Source organism: Mastacembelus armatus, unplaced genomic scaffold, assembly GCF_900324485.2.
Source record: "Mastacembelus armatus unplaced genomic scaffold, fMasArm1.2, whole genome shotgun sequence".
NCBI classification, from domain to species: domain Eukaryota; kingdom Metazoa; phylum Chordata; class Actinopteri; order Synbranchiformes; family Mastacembelidae; genus Mastacembelus; species Mastacembelus armatus.
The window spans coordinates 8,098-23,800 of record NW_022872874.1 but is presented as its reverse complement, the minus strand read 5'-3'; the positions used below and the strand labels follow the sequence as shown (position 1 = coordinate 23,800).

Sequence of the window (15,703 nt, the reverse complement as noted above, 5' to 3'; positions counted from 1 at the left end):
AGGGCTCTGATAAGAGGCAAGGCAAGTTTATTTATACAGCACAATTCATACACAGAATAATTCAAATTGCTTTACAGAAATAAAAGAGGTTAAAAATACATAAGCAAGAATAAAAATAAAAGGCATCCCACCGCTTTGTCACTATATTTGCTCCTCATGATATTGACTATCGGACCACGCTGACCCATATTTGTGGGTCCCCTACTTTCAGTTTGTCCCATCCCTGATGGACTAAAAGTACCTCAACACAGACTATCTGCGGAGACGATCCTGAGTCCCAGACTCTTACGTCTAGGATCGAGTAGACTACAGCTGGAGGTTCCAAACCCCCTTATTTCAGGCTAAGGCTGTTAAAATTCAAGTCTGAGTCCCTGATTACCCTTAGATTTCTAACTTGATTTTTAAATTTTAGAGAAAGAGACTGGAGGTGACTGCTGACACTTTCTTTTTCTGAGGTTCAAAGATGATTATTTCAGTCTTGTCACTGTTTATTTGGAGAGAGTTGTTTTGCATCCACACAGTGATCTGTTCAATACAGTGACAGTGAATCGACTGGTCCATATTCACCAGCTGTGAGTGAAATGTAAATCTGAGTGTCATCTGCATAGTTATGGTAGGACACATTATTGCTGCGTATTAACTGGCCTAAAGGAAACATGTAAAGATTGAACAAAAGGGGTCCCAAGATGGACCCTTGGGGTCCCCACATGTCAACGACATTTGGTCTGAGACACAGTTACCAATTACAATGAAATACTTCCTGTCTTCAAGATAGGACTTAAACCATTTAAGGGCAGTACCAGAGATGCCTATCCAGTCCTCTAAAGCAACACTTAGATCCAGCAGTACTAAGACAGAGACTCTGCCAGCGTCGGTGTTCAGACGAATGTCATTTTTCACCTTGATGAGTGCAGCTTCAGTGGTGTGATGGGGCCTAAATCCTGACTGAAAATCATCAAAGTAGTTGTTTAGCATGATAAGAGCTGCAGAGATGGACTGTGCATTTGTCCATCAGCTCCTAGTGATTTCCACCAATATCTTTAACCTCTTCTTGGCACATGTTACTTTACCTGCGTGTTTGAAAACCACCACTTTCATTCCAGTGCCCAAGTAGACAAACATCAGCTGTCTGAATGACTACAGACCAGTCGCACTCACACACATCATAGCCAAGAGCTTTGAAAGTCTAGTCCTGGGTCACATAACATCTACTCTTTCCTCAGCCTTAGACCAACATCAGTATGCATGCAGGGCCAATAGATTCACAGAGGCTGCCATAAACACTGTCCTTTACAATGACCCACCTGGAGAAGAAGGGGGTGTATGTGAGGATGCTTTTCCTTGACTCCAGCTCAGTTTTTAACACCACTGTCCCAAGCAGACTGGTACTGTGGATTAAAGACTTTCTTAGCACTCACCCACAAATAGTGAGACTGACTCCCAACACATCCCCACCCCTGACCCTCAGCACTGGAGCACCACATGGATGTGTGCTGAGCCCCCTCCCCTGCTCCCTGTACAACTGAACACCTGTTCACGCTGCAAACATCATCAAATTTTCAGACAATACAACAAAAGTGGGGCTGATCTCTAATGTTGATGAGACAGCTGATGAAGTCTGTGGCTCCCTCTGGTGGATGTTGTGGAGTATTGTGTTGTCTTTGCTCCAAAGGTTTTTATACAGTTTTGGTGTTTCCTGTCACTGTGGGCTGCAGAGCACAGTAGTACACAGCAGAGTCAGACAGCTGAAGCTTCTGGATCTTCAGAGGAACTGATCTGGATGTGGAATCCAGTGTGGATGAAAATCTCTCTTTAAACAGGTCCTTTGTTTCCCCTGTGCCAATCTTAAATCTGCTCAGGATGAACGTGGGGCTGTTGTTTCCATCCTGTTTGTACCAGTAGAGATAATTACTTGTTGAACTGCTGTTATACAGACAGCCAAGTGTTACTGCGTCTCCTTCAGTAGCAGTCACATCTCCTTCTGGCTGCAGCACGTTGTCTTTTTGTGCTCTGCATTCTGTAAAACACCAACAAACAGTGTCAGTGTGCTGTTAAAGAGTCATGTCAATGCTGGAATGATATCAGAGAAACAGAGTTGTGTTCATACCAAGGCACATAGCAGCCAGCAACACTGAGATGAACAGAGGCATCATATGTGCAGTGTTGAGGAACTGGGAGCTCCAGCCAGTATGAAGAAGGCTGTGATCTCTCTGTTTAGTCTTCATCAACACTAAGTTGGTGGATTAGAAGGAGGAGCCTGATCACAGTGACAGGGCTCATTCACAGCCCTGTGTTATTCCCCTGCTGACAACTTTACTCTGAACACAGTTTGGACCAGTCTCCTTTCAGTGTCCAACTTGTCTTGTATGTGATCGTCATTGGACATTTCAGCTGACCCATTTCCTGTTTTACAGCTGCTGCACATTCCCGTTGGTCCCTGACATATAAAGCTGCTAATTGTTGGGAACCTGCTACGACCCCTTTAATATCTTTTATCACAAATAGTACAAGCAAACTGAGAAGGAACATTTGACAAATGGGACTTTGTAAATTCTCTTCAGGATTTTTTCTCTTCAATCAATCAATCAATCAGTGTTTATTTGTATAGCACCTTACAACAACTCAGGTTGACCAAAGTGCTTCACAACATTAAAAACAACTGACTAAAAAATAAAGGATATATACAATAATAAGGACTATAAAATACACCAGACACACAAAAGTAAAAAAATGGCAGGGTTGTGCTATGAACCAAAAGCCAGTCTGAATAACTGAGTCTTAAGTTTCGCTCTAAACAGGGGCAGGTCATTGATGGAACATAATTCAATGGGTAGAGTGTTCCAGAGTTTGGGACCTGCCACTGCGAAGGAACAATAAACCCATTGTTTGTACCTCGATCAAGAGAGCAAATATTGGCCAGCAGAACACAAAGCTCTGCTGGGTTGGTGAGAACTTCAAATCTCTCATAAGTACGAAGGTGCCGTGCCATTGATTGGACTGAAAGTAGACAACAGAAGCTTAAATAGAATTTGGAATTGTACGGGGAGCCAGTGGAGGGAATACAGGATCGGGGAGCTATGATCATACTTTTTGGTGTTAGTCAGCAAGCAGACCACAGCATTCTGAACAACTTTTAAGCGATGGATGTCAGCTTGGTTAATGCAAACACACAGAGCATTGCAATAATCTAGCCGGGAGCTAATGAAAGCATGAATTTCTTCTCTAGGTCACTGTGGTTCAAAAAGGGCTTAACCTTTGCAAGGAGGCATAGCTGAAAAAAGACAAATGGGACTTTGTAAATTCTCTTCAGGATTTTTTCTCTTGAATGTAAATATCATGTTTGGTCAAATCAAAGATGGTGGATTTGTTGTTGAAGCTTCAATCAAAAAATGTTGAAACTTGGTAAAAATCTTCAGCTGTGAAAGTTTGAATCTTTTGTTGTTTTGAGTTTTTCTGTGTATTTTGATGTCTGAACATATAAACTAGTGATGTCAGTGTGTTATTAGTTAATACTTTAGTGTGAATTTGGGCTGTAGTTCTCCATGTTTCCAAGGATGGTGAACAATGGAAGGAGGTCATTGTGGCCTAATGACCCACAGTGTATGAAGAGGATTAACTGAGTAAGTCAGTCTGTTTATTTGTTTTCATGGTTTCTTGTGTCTGAAGCATCAACAGTTGGTTTGTCATTGATGTGGATTTGCTGCTGATGTGAATCCTCCCCCAGTGTTTCATTAGCAGCTGTAACCACAGGGACTCTGATCAAACAGGAATGAGCAGAATAAATCTGATATGAAGCTGTTGTTTGAATCCCACTTCCCTCCTCTTTGAAGAGTAGTCAGATATCTGTGTTCAGGTTTTTGTACAGACTCTTCTACACTTTGTATCACTGTGTTTCTAGAGCACAGTAGTAGAGAGCTGTGTCTGCCAGGGTTAGACTCTTTATGGTCAGTTCAGTTGATGCATCTGATGTTTGGGATTCATATCGATTATCAGGAATATATTGACTATCACTCCTTGATCTAGCTCCTTTCCAGAGTATAAACTGAGGAGCTTCCAGGTCTGAATGATGTTTGTACCAGTAAAGATAAATATTAGTTCTATCTGTTTGATAGCGACATGTGAGTTTGACAGATTCTCCTTCTCTTCCAGTGACTTCATCTTCTACAGGAGAGATTGTGTCTCCAGCTGTTAGTCCTGGAAAAAGTAGAGAAAATGAAGCCATTAGACGAACATTGTCCATGAGGCTGAGAGGAGAAGACAGTGGAAAATGTCAGTGTACAGTGTTACTCTGTGGACACAAACTGTTGACCAGGACTTCCTGCCAAAGACAAATTCATTGCGAGGTTGAATGAGTCGCCTGTTTGTGGTCAAACTCACCTATAAAGTGAGATAAAAAGAGAAAGAAGTAAAGCAACATGTCTTTGGAGTTGTTGAAGTCAGACAGCAGATGAACAGTGTTCTTCCACTGCAGTAGAATGAGAAAACTAAACAGTGTCTGCTGCACAGCTCTTCTCCTCAGCATCAAGCTGATTGGGCTTTGACTTCCTGCAACAAACCACTGAAGTTCAACAGTGTGTGTCTCCCTCTGGTGGATGTTGTGGAGTATTGTGTTGTCTTTGCTCCAAAGGTTTTTGTACAGAGTTTTGGTGTTTCCTGTCACTGTGGGCCTCACAGCACAGTAGTACACAGCAGAGTCAGACACTGCAGCAGAGGAGATGTTCATACTGATTTGCTTTTCCTCCACTTTGACCTTCAGTCCAGGAACTGGATTATTTCCCACTTGTCCTGAAGCAGAGTGTGAGATGAGGAGCTCTGGTGGTTTTCCTGGATATTGGCGATACCAGAAGAAATAATTACCAGCTGACAGTTTGGGGTATTTGTAGGACAGAGTGACAGTGCTGTCTTCTAAACTGAACTGTTTATTGTTGACTGGACTCAGATCTTCACAGCCGACACCTGAAGGAAGACATAACTCTGTTAGAACTTAATGCTCCAAAGGTTTTATCAGTGAATTCTATTTTACATTTCTATGTTCACTAGTGAATTTTCTCCTACCTGTCAGTGTGATCAGAAACAAAGCTGAAAACAGATGTAAGTGCACTGACTCCATCTTAAAGATAGAAGCTGTTTCTGCTTTAAACTCCACTGTGAGAGTTTCAGTCTTTTCTGTCCTTCAGTCACAGTTTTGCTCCTCCCTTCATCTCTTCATCTCCTCCTTTCACACAGGACTGACGACTTTTCAGCTTCTCACTGGTCTTTATTGCTTTGCATAACATTGCATGGTTTTTATCACTAACTGGCTCATTATCCAGGCTGTGGAGCTTGTTCATAAATGTTGTAGTTATTTTAAAGGGAAAAGGCTCATGGTCATTTGACTCCAAAGCAGCTTTTTCATTGGTGTCACATTCACTGACTGATGGAAACATAAAGTGAGAGGCTGCTTCATAAAAAAAGGTTCATGAATGATTGAATCATTTTATTGCAGAATCACAGTCCAGAATAATAAAAACAACAATTCACATACATTAAATAATATCAGTACCTTCATTTCTATCAGAGACACCCATACCAGTATCTCTAAGACAAGGACTGATAATGAGGATCACTACATCTAATGTTGGCTAAAGCCAAATAATCTAATTTCCAGATCTATCCAGATGGCAAATAAAGTTATACATGAGTTTTCTTAACACTGGTTGAAAAGTATTTATTTGTAAGGTCACAGACAGCTCACTAGCAAACCACCATCTAGGCTTCAGCATCATTAAACGCTACCTGCAGTCTTCTCATGCTAGCCTTCTTAAAATTTTTGCACAGATGTATTCAGGTCAATTCAGTTTTATTTCTATAGCGCCAAATCACAATACAATCATCTCAGAGCACTTTACAAAAAACAAAAAACCCAACAAATCCCTTATGAGCAGCACTTGGCGTCTGGAGAGGAAAAGCTCCATTTAACTGAAGAAAAAACCTCCAGCAGAACCAGGAGGGTTAGGGTAGGGTAGCTCAGTGCACCGATGGTCCTCAGGCAAATCTAGTACAGAGTGTCTGCCTCCTGAACCCAGACTGGGAGCTGGTTCCACAGGAGTGGAGCTTGATAGCGATAGACTCTGCCTCCCATTCTACTTTTGGAAACTCTGGGAACCACAAGTAGAAAGAAGGCAGTTCTAGAGATTTGGTTTATGTGTGAATTAAAGAACATGTCCTGGTCAAAAATAACTCCAAGGTTTTTCACAGTAGTGCTGGAGGCCAGGGCTATGCCATCTAAAGTAGCTATATTGTTAGAAAAGCTATTTCTGAGGCTTTTAGGCCAAAATACAATAACTTCTGTTTTCTCTAAATTTAAAAGTAGAAAGTTACTGGTCATCCAGGCATTTACATGCTTTAGACACGCCTAAAATCTGGCTAACTGGTTTGTGTTATCAGGTTTCATAGATAGATAAAGCTGAGTGTCATCTGCATAGCAGTGGTAATTAATAGAGTGCTTCCTAATAGTATTGCCTAAAGGAAGCATCTATAAGGTGAACAGAATCGGTCTAAGCACAGAACCTTGTGGAACTCCAAAACTAACTTTTGTGCACATGGAAGGTTCATCGTCAATATAAACAAATTGGAATCTGTCCGATAAATAAGACTGGAACCATTTTAACGCTTTTTCTTCAATTCCAATCACATGTTCCAGTCTCTGTAATAAGATGCTGTGGTCAATAGTGTCAAGTGCAGTACTAAGGTCTAGCAGGACAAGTATAGAGATGAGTCCATTATCATGTAGTGAGTACTGGTTCGATACCACTACGATACTTTGGCTCGATGATTCGTTGATATATATATTGTTGGTTTTTGAACCAACCACTGAAGTTTAACAGTGAGTGGTTCCCTCTGGTGGATGTTGTGGTGTATTGTGTAGTCTTTGCTCCAAAGGTTTTTGTACAGAGTTTTGGTGTTTCCTGTCACTGTGGGCTGCAGAGCACAGTAGTACACAGCAGAGTCAGACAGCTGAAGCTTCTGGATCTTCAGAGGAACTGATGTCTTGTTGATTTCAGCATTAAATCTGTCTTTCTGAAAGTCTGGATCATTGTCTTCTGATCCAAAAGTGTCACGTCGCAAAATATACTTAGGAAAGTTATTTTCTTCTTGTTTATACCAGAATAAGTAGGAAGATGTATAACTGGTCTCAAAAGTACAACCCAGTGTGGCTGTGTCTCCTTCAGCAGCAATGACATCTCCTGTTGGCTGGATCACTCTGTCTTCTCCTTTACTCTCTGGGGAAGAACAGAACATGCAGAGGAAGAGATGGATCAATGAAGATGATTGGTGAAAGCAGAACAATCAGCAGGTTTAAAGAGTTACCTGGCAAAGAGACAGATACATAGACATGTAGAATGAATCTGATTTTCAGGGATCATTGTCAGTGTGAACCATAAAAAGGGCTGATGTCAGCTCAGTGATGTGTTCAAATGTTTGAGGATAAAACATGTTGTACTTTCTATCTTACCAAAGCAAAGAGCAGCAAGAATAATCCACAGCCAATGTTCCATCTGTCCAAGCAGGTTGAAATGAACAGGAGAAACTAGCTGATGTTCAACATTCAGTCTGAGAATTGTTCTTATCGACACAACGGTTGAACACAGGGCAGAAGTAGTGCACCGCCTACTTGATGATGTGGCCCTCTAGTGGAGGTAAACCGTTGACTTCAACAGTGTGGAAAAAAGGCTTCCAGCAGCTTGTCAGTGTGTCAGCTTGTGTTTTTGTACAGAGACTGTGGGTTTGCTGTCACTGTGGGCCTCACAGCACAGTAGTACAGAGCAGAGTCTGTCACTGCAGCAGAAGAGATGTTCATGCTGATTTGCTTTTCCTGCACTTTGACCTTCAGTCCAGGAACTGGATTATTAAATACTTGTCCTGAAGCAGAGTGTGAGATGAGGAACTCTGGTGGTTTTACTGGATATTGGCGATACCAGAAGAAATAATCACTAGCTGACAGTTTGGGGTATTTGTAGGACAGAGTGACAGTGCTGTCTTCTAATCTGAACTCTTCTTTGTTGACTGGACTCAGATCTTCACAGCCGACACCTGAAGGAAGAGATGAATGTTGTTAAAGATGATACTAAACTCTGATAGTCTGTTCCAGTGGTTTTCATGATTCCTGATTTTTCTATATTTTAGTTCAGATTTTAACAATTTGAACAACAAAAATGAACAAACACAATAACAGACGTACAAACAGACCAAAGCAGGAACTGAAGTCAGTGTCCACAGTAGAGTTTGTACAGACTGACAAACTGAAAGTGACCCATAGCAGTAAAGCTCAGGTTTGGGTCTCATGTCTGATTCCCGCTGTAACCTACCTTTTAGTATGATCAGAACAAGAGAAAATATTCCACAGCGTTGCAGTGAGAGCATCTTACAGACAGTATCTGTGTTGTGTTTGCTTTAGATATTGAATGAATCTCACAGTGGGACTAGTTCTGCTCTTTGACAGATTTGCTCCTCCCTCAACCTGTTCGTCCTCTGATATCACTGAACGTTATCGACGCTAAAATCACTCTGAACAGATAAACCTTTATTTTTCTGCTGGCTTTTCTTTTTGTTTCTTTTGGCATATTTATGAACATCCTCAAAGAATCCTGTGAAGTCTAGTCTCCAAATGGCAGCATCATAAGTCATTTACACATCGTTTAAAATCATGGTGAAATTGGTTTTATATAGTCTGGAGATGGCCTCATGTAGGACTTCAGAGACTGAACATTGTGCTGTGGATTTCATAAGTAATTGATCAAATTTGCTCCAAAAATGTGTGAGGTCTTCAGGCAGCCACTGTTTTCTACAAAATGACTGTTGGACAAACGCAGCATGTATTTGTGCCTGTAATTAAAATTAGTGAAGTCAGATGAGATTCTTATTTAGTCTATGGGCAGTTTTATCATGCACACACCAATCCAGCCCTCTCTCAGACAGACTGCCCATGTGAGTCTACACTAACAGTACTTCATACTGCATGTGCCTGGTAATCTCCTGGCTCCAAACCAGCTCAGTTTTGCTGTGGTTGGTACAATGATGGAGCTGATGGACTGTGCATTTGTACAATGAGTATGTACTCAGTGTATCAGTACATCTCTCATTTCTACCTAACACTCAATACACTTCTCATTACAAAAGACACACTTTGCTACTTCTGTCATTCATGTGTCACTGAATTCAATGAGTTTATTTTTTTAATAGTTGGGGCCAAATCAAAGGATGTCAGATTTGGATCCACTCAGCTGCAGAAGGTCCATGAACTCCAGCACTGACCTTGGCATTAACAGGCAAAACATCAGGACCAGCTCCTGACACACATTATGATGGAAGGTGCAGCAACATGGTAGAAATGGACCTGAATTTAGGAGTATTATAATCCATGTGACCTCAAAGGTTCAGATAACCTGGGACTGATCCTTGTGGTACATCATAACATATTTGAGCTTAGAATCCTGGAATCTTGTGTAATGATCATAACTGAGACCTGATTACATCCACAGGTCACGGACAAGGCTATGGAGCTAGCGCCTGCTCAACCCACCACAGTGATGTAGATGTGATGGCTCTGATAAGAGCTGCAGAGATGGACTGTGCATTTGTCCATCAGCTCCTAGTGATTTCCACCAATATCTTTAACATCTTCTTGGCACATGTTACTGTACCTGCGTGTTTGAAAACCACCACTTTCATCCCAGTGCCCAAGTAGACAAACATCAGCTGTCTGAATGACGACAGACCAGTCGCACTCACACACATCATAGCCAAGAGCTTTGAAAGTCTAGTCCTGGGTCATATAACATCTACTCTTTCCTCAACCTTAGACCAACATCAGTATGCATGCAGGGCCAATAGATTCACAGAGGCTACCATAAACACTTGCCCTTTACAATGACACACCTGGAGCAGAAGGAGGTGTATGTGAGGATGCTTTTCCTTGACTCCAGCTTTGCTTTTAACACCAGTATCCCCAGCAGAGTGGTACTGTGGATTAAAGACTCCCAACACATCCCCACCCCTGACCCACAGCACTGGAACACCACAGGGATGTGTGCTGAGCCCCCTCCCCTGCTCCCTGTACAACTGAACACCTGTTCACGCTGCAAACACAATCATCAAATTTTCAGACAATACAACAAAAGTGAGGCTGATCTCTAATGTTGATGAGACAGCTGATGAAGTCTGTGGCTCCCTCTGGTGGGTGTTGTGGAGTATTGTGTTGTCTTTGCTCCAAAGGTTTTTGTACAGAGTTTTGGTGTTTCCTGTCACTGTGGGCTGCAGAGCACAGTAGTACACAGCAGAGTCAGACAGCTGAAGCTTCTGGATCTTCAGAGGAACTGATCTGGATGTGGAATTCAGTGTGGATGAAAATCTCTCCCTGTACTTGCCTTCATCTAGATTAACTCGACTTAGGATGAACGTGGGGCTGTTGTTTCCATCCTGTTTGTACCAGTAGAGAGTTTGTCCTGTTGAACTGCTGCTGTTATACAGACAGCCAAGTGTTACTGCCTCTCCTTCAGTAGCAGTCTCATCTCCTTCTGGCTGCAGCACGTTGTCTTTTTGTGCTCTGCATTCTGTAAAACACCAACAAACAGTGTCAGTGTGCTGTTAAAGAGTCATGTCAATGCTGGAATGATATCAGAGAAACAGAGTTGTGTTCATACCAAGGCACATAGCAGCCAGCAACACTGAGATGAACAGAGGCGTCATATGTGCAGTGTTGAGGAACTGGGAGCTCCAGCCAGTATGAAGAAGGCTGTGATCTCTCTGTTTAGTCTTCATCAACACTAAGTTGGTGGATTAGAAGGAGGAGCCTGATCACAGTGACAGGGCTCATTCACAGCCCTGTGTTATTCCCCTGCTGACAACTTTACTCTGAAAACAGTTTGGACCAGTCTCCTAAGTAATATAGAAATAATACAAGTAAAACTGAGAAGGAACATTTGACAAATGGGACTTTGTAAATTCTCTTCAGGATTTTTTTCTCTTCAATCAATCAATCAATCAATCAATCAATCAATCAATCAGTCTTTATTTGTATAGCACCTTACAACAACTCAGGTTGACCAAAGTGCTTCACAACATTAAAAACAACTGACTAAAAAATAAAGGATATATACAATAATAAGGAGTATAAAATACACCAGACACACAAAAGAAAAAAAATGGCAGGGTCGTGCTATGAACCAAAAGCCAGTCTGAATAACTGAGTCTTAAGTTTAGCTCTAAACAGAACAGAACATAATAATCTGGAACATAATTCAATGGTTAGAGTGTTCCAGAGTTTGGGACCTGCCACTACGAAGGAACGATCAACCCATTGTTTGTACCTCGATTGAGAGACCTCTAGCAAATGTTGTCCAGCAGAAGGCAAAGCTCTGCTGGGTTGGTGAGAACTTCAAATCTCTCATAAGTATGAAGGTGCCGTGCCATTGATTGGACTGAAAGTAAACAACAGACACTTAAATTGAATTCGGAATTGTACGTGGAGCCAGTGGAGGGAATACAGGACTGGGGAGATATGATCATACTTTTTGGTGTTAGTAAGCAAGCGGGCCACAGCATTCTGAACAACTTTGAAGCGATGGATGCCAGCTTGGTTAATGCAAACATAAAGAGCATAGCAATAATCTAGCCGGGATCTAATGAAAGCGTGAATTGCTTTCTCTAGGTCACTGTGGTTCAGGAGGCATAGCTGAAAAAAGATTGCCTTGACAACAGAATTAATTTGTTTATGGAAGTTTAAGTTATTGTCTAAGGTCACGCCCAGGATTTTGACCATGAAGTGTCAGAGAGTCAAAACCAGAAGCCTCAAAACTGGGGAAGTAAGGGTTGCCAAAGAGAACATATTTTGTCTTGCGCTCGTTCAAACCAAGAAATTTCTGAGATAACCAGATTTTGATGTCATCCAAACACCTACAAATGGATATGAGTGTGACAGAAGAGTTAGAAACAACTGGCAGGTAGATCTGTAAGTCATCTGCATACAGATGAAAGGAGACATCGTATTTTGTGATAATCGATCCTAATGCTAACATGTACAAAGGGAATAAAACAGGGCCCACAATGGAGACCTGTGGCACACCAGAGGTCAGGGGAGCTGGAGAGGAGGAAAGGTCGCCAATCATGACAGAAAAGGTTCTATTTATCAAATAGGACCTGAACCACGTGTAATACAGGTCCCTGAAGGCCAACTAGCTGTGATAAACGTGTCAGGAGGATGGAGTGACCCACAGTACCAAATTCTGAAGTGAGGTCCAGCATTACTAGCAGCACAGGTTTCTTAGAATCCAGGGACAGGAGGACATCATTCTGAACCCTCGAGAGCGGATTCAGTACTGTGCCGAGTTCTAAAGCCAGACTGGAATTTTTCAAAGATATAATTATTTTCCAAAAAAGAATGAAGCTGTATGAAAACAACTTTTTCCACAACCTTAGACAAGAAAGGTAAATGGGATACTGGTCTAAAGTTTGAGAGAACTGGATTTTTTGATGTAAATATCATGTTTGGTCAAATCAAAGATGGTGGATTTGTTGTTGAAGCTTCAATCAAAAATGTTGAAACTTGGTAAAAATCTTCAGCTGTGAAAGTTTGAATCTTTTGTTGTTTTGAGTTTTTCTGTGTATTTTGATGTCTGAACATATAAACTAGTGATGTCAGTGTGTTATTAGTTAATACTTTAGTGTGAATTTGGGCTGTAGTTCTCCATGTTTCCAAGGATGGTGAACAATGGAAGGAGCTCATTGTGGCCTAATGACCCACAGTGTATGACGAGGATTAACTGAGTAAGTCAGTCTGTTTATTTGTTTTCATGGTTTCTTGTGTCTGAAGCATCAACAGTTGGTTTGTCATTGATGTGGATTTGCTGCTGATGTGAATCCTCCCCCAGTGTTTCATTAGCAGCTGTAACCACAGGGACTCTGATCAAACAGGAATGAGCAGAATAAATCTGATATGAAGCTGTGGTTTGAATCCCACTTCCCTCCTCTTTGAAGAGTAGTCAGATATCTGTGTTCAGGTTTTTGTACAGACTCTTCTACACTTTGTATCACTGTGTTTCTAGAGCACAGTAGTAGAGAGCTGTGTCTGCCAGGGTTAGACTCTTTATGGTCAGTTCAGTTGATGCATCTGATGTTCGGGATTCATATCGATTATCAGGAATATATTGACTAGCACTCCATGATTTTGCTCCTTTCATCAGTATAAACTGAGGTGCTTCCAGGTCTGAATGATGTTTGTACCAGTAAAGAAAGACACCAGTTTCAGCTGTTTGATAGCGACATGTGAGTTTGACAGATTCTCCTTCTCTTCCAGTGACTTCATCTTCTACAGGAGAGATTGTGTCTCCAGCTGTTAGTCCTGGAAAAAGTAGAGAAAATGAAGCCATTAGACGAACATTGTCCATGAGGCTGAGAGGAGAAGACAGTGGAAAATGTCAGTGTACAGTGTTACTCTGTGGACACAAACTGTTGACCAGGACTTCCTGCCAAAGACAAATTCATTGCGAGGTTGAATGAGACGCCTGTTTGTGGTCAAACTCACCTATGAAGTGAGATAAAAAGAGAAAGAAGTAAAGCAACATGTCTTTGGAGTTGTTGAAGTCAGACAGCAGATGAACAGTGTTCTTCCACTGCAGTAGAATGAAACAACTAAACAGTGTCTGCTGCACAGCTCTTCTCCTCAGCATCAAGCTGATTGGGCTTTGACTTCCTGCAACAAACCACAGAAGTTTAACAGTGTGTGTCTCCCTCTGGTGGATGTTGTGGAGTATTGTGTTGTCTTTGCTCCAAAGGTTTTTGTATAGAGTTTTGGTGTTTCCTGTCACTGTGGGCTCCAGAGCACAGTAGTACACAGCAGAGTCTGTCACTGTAGCAGAGGAGATCTGCAGATCCATCTGGGTTTTATCTTCACTCACTTTAACATCCAGTCCAGAGACCTCCTCATTGATTTTCGTTCCTGTTCCTGTGTGAGACAAAAGGAACTCTGGTGGTTTTCCTGGATATTGGCGATACCAGAAAAAATTATAACTAGTTGCTTGTATGGAGTATTTGTAGGACAGAGTGACAGTGCTGTCTTCTAAACTGAACTTTTCATTGTTGACTGGAGTCAGATCTTCACAGCCGACACCTGAAGGAAGACATAACTCTGTAACTTTATGATGCTCAAGGTTTTGTCAGTAAAACTCTGTTAATATTGAAAATTTCACCTACCTCTTATTGTGAGCAGAATCAAAGTCAGAAACAGGCTGAAGTTCCCTGACAGCATCTTAAACACAAAGAGAATCTGACTGTTGTTGGATGAAGCTTCACTGTGAACATTTGTCTTTTCTCTGTTGAGTCCAGGTTTGCTCCTCCTTTAATCATTTCCTCCTTTCTCTCACAGCTCTGACAAACAGTGTTTGTGTCCATGTGACTCCTTAACTCTCATCATAACCTGTGATATATCCAGAAATTACCAAACTGATGCAATGAAATAGAATTTCTTTTACACATTATCTGACAGCCTCTGTTTGTCATCATGACATGATATAGCTAATTGTTTAGGACTTGAGGAGCCTGGAGGTGATGCCATCTGGACCTGCAGCTTTTCTCACTTTGATGTTCCTGAGCTCAGACTCGCTCACCTGGGCTTCATTTAGGGACAGAAATCATCAGGCGGGTCAGGGTGCTGGGTTGTGTCTGAAGATTCTTAGTTGAAGTTATCTAGAAGCTGTAACGGACCTAAAACAGCAGAATTATGTTCATATTCCACGATTGATGAAAGACTTGTACCCTTTTGGGAATTTATGGCTCTAAAACTTTTAACGACCTACTAAGGTAATCAACAGGAAAGTGGTACAGGCCTCTCCACCAGCTCTTGATAAAGAAAGTCCCCTGCTTACATCCTGCCATAAATATGTTAACACTTTATACCTCCATAGTACCTGCATTATCCACTCTTCTTTGATCACTGGACTTAATCCATCATCCTTTAACGGAGCTGCTGTAATTCCAGTTCTCAAGAAACCCGGTGCTGACCCCAACAACCTTAAAAACTTTTGTCCAATTTCTCACTTGACATTTATCTCAAAAATTTTGGAAAAGGTATCAGCTGCAGCCCAGGTTTATGCTCATCTTGATGACAAGAATTAGTTTGAATCATTTCAGTCTGGGTTTTGTCACGAACACAGCAATCGGAAAACGGGCTGTGGTGAAGGCATAAGAGCTGCAATGGCTGTGATGAGGGGCTGGTAACAGGCGTGGGAAGGAGGGGGAGGGGGGAAAAGGGGAGAAAAGAAAAAAAAAGGGGGGGAAAAGAGTGCAGGAGACTGAGATATGGGAACGGAGGGAGCGGGTGGTGAAAAACTGTGCTGTGATTTCCGCAGCAGTGACCGGAAACACAAAAAACTCGATACAAAAACGTGTGAGCAACGACACCCACAATCCACCAACATCCACCAGAGGCGAAGACACAGCACTGTTAACTTCTTGTGGTTTGCGCAAGGGCACTGCATGCAAAGCCCAATCAGGTCTTGACTGTGAGGAGGTATCGGTAGTGTGCCGCACTGAGACTGGAGTTCCTCATATTTACTTGACCAGTGGAGACAGTATTGCGTCTACCTTCATAACGCTCAACTACCTTTCCTTTTCTTCTTCTCTCTTTATTCACTAGGTGAGTTGACCACAAACAGGTTTCTCTTCCACT

The 15,703-nt window shown here is 41.8% G+C and overlaps 4 gene segments (V, D, J or C); all 4 read right to left on the bottom strand.

Annotated features, from left to right (window-relative positions):
* Positions 1–1,697: 1,697 nt before the first annotated feature.
* On the bottom strand, positions 1,698–2,150 carry LOC117152634 (T cell receptor alpha variable 18-like; the record flags this gene model as incomplete). The annotated part of the segment is given in 2 exon segments: positions 1,698–2,017; positions 2,108–2,150. Coding segments are annotated over 2 exon segments (363 nt in total), but the record flags the coding sequence as incomplete, so codon positions are not given.
* A 5,467-nt stretch (positions 2,151–7,617) lies between these two features.
* LOC113129666 (T cell receptor alpha variable 26-2-like) lies at positions 7,618–8,575 on the bottom strand. The segment is given in 2 exon segments: positions 7,618–8,073; positions 8,349–8,575. Coding segments are annotated over 2 exon segments (393 nt in total).
* A 1,538-nt stretch (positions 8,576–10,113) lies between these two features.
* On the bottom strand, positions 10,114–10,881 carry LOC113129661 (T-cell receptor alpha chain V region CTL-F3-like). The segment is given in 2 exon segments: positions 10,114–10,592; positions 10,683–10,881. Coding segments are annotated over 2 exon segments (597 nt in total).
* Positions 10,882–13,859: 2,978 nt separating this feature from the next.
* Positions 13,860–14,666, bottom strand: LOC113129660 (T cell receptor alpha variable 9-2-like; the record flags this gene model as incomplete). The annotated part of the segment is given in 3 exon segments: positions 13,860–14,146; positions 14,230–14,284; positions 14,643–14,666. Coding segments are annotated over 2 exon segments (342 nt in total), but the record flags the coding sequence as incomplete, so codon positions are not given.
* Positions 14,667–15,703: the final 1,037 nt, after the last annotated feature.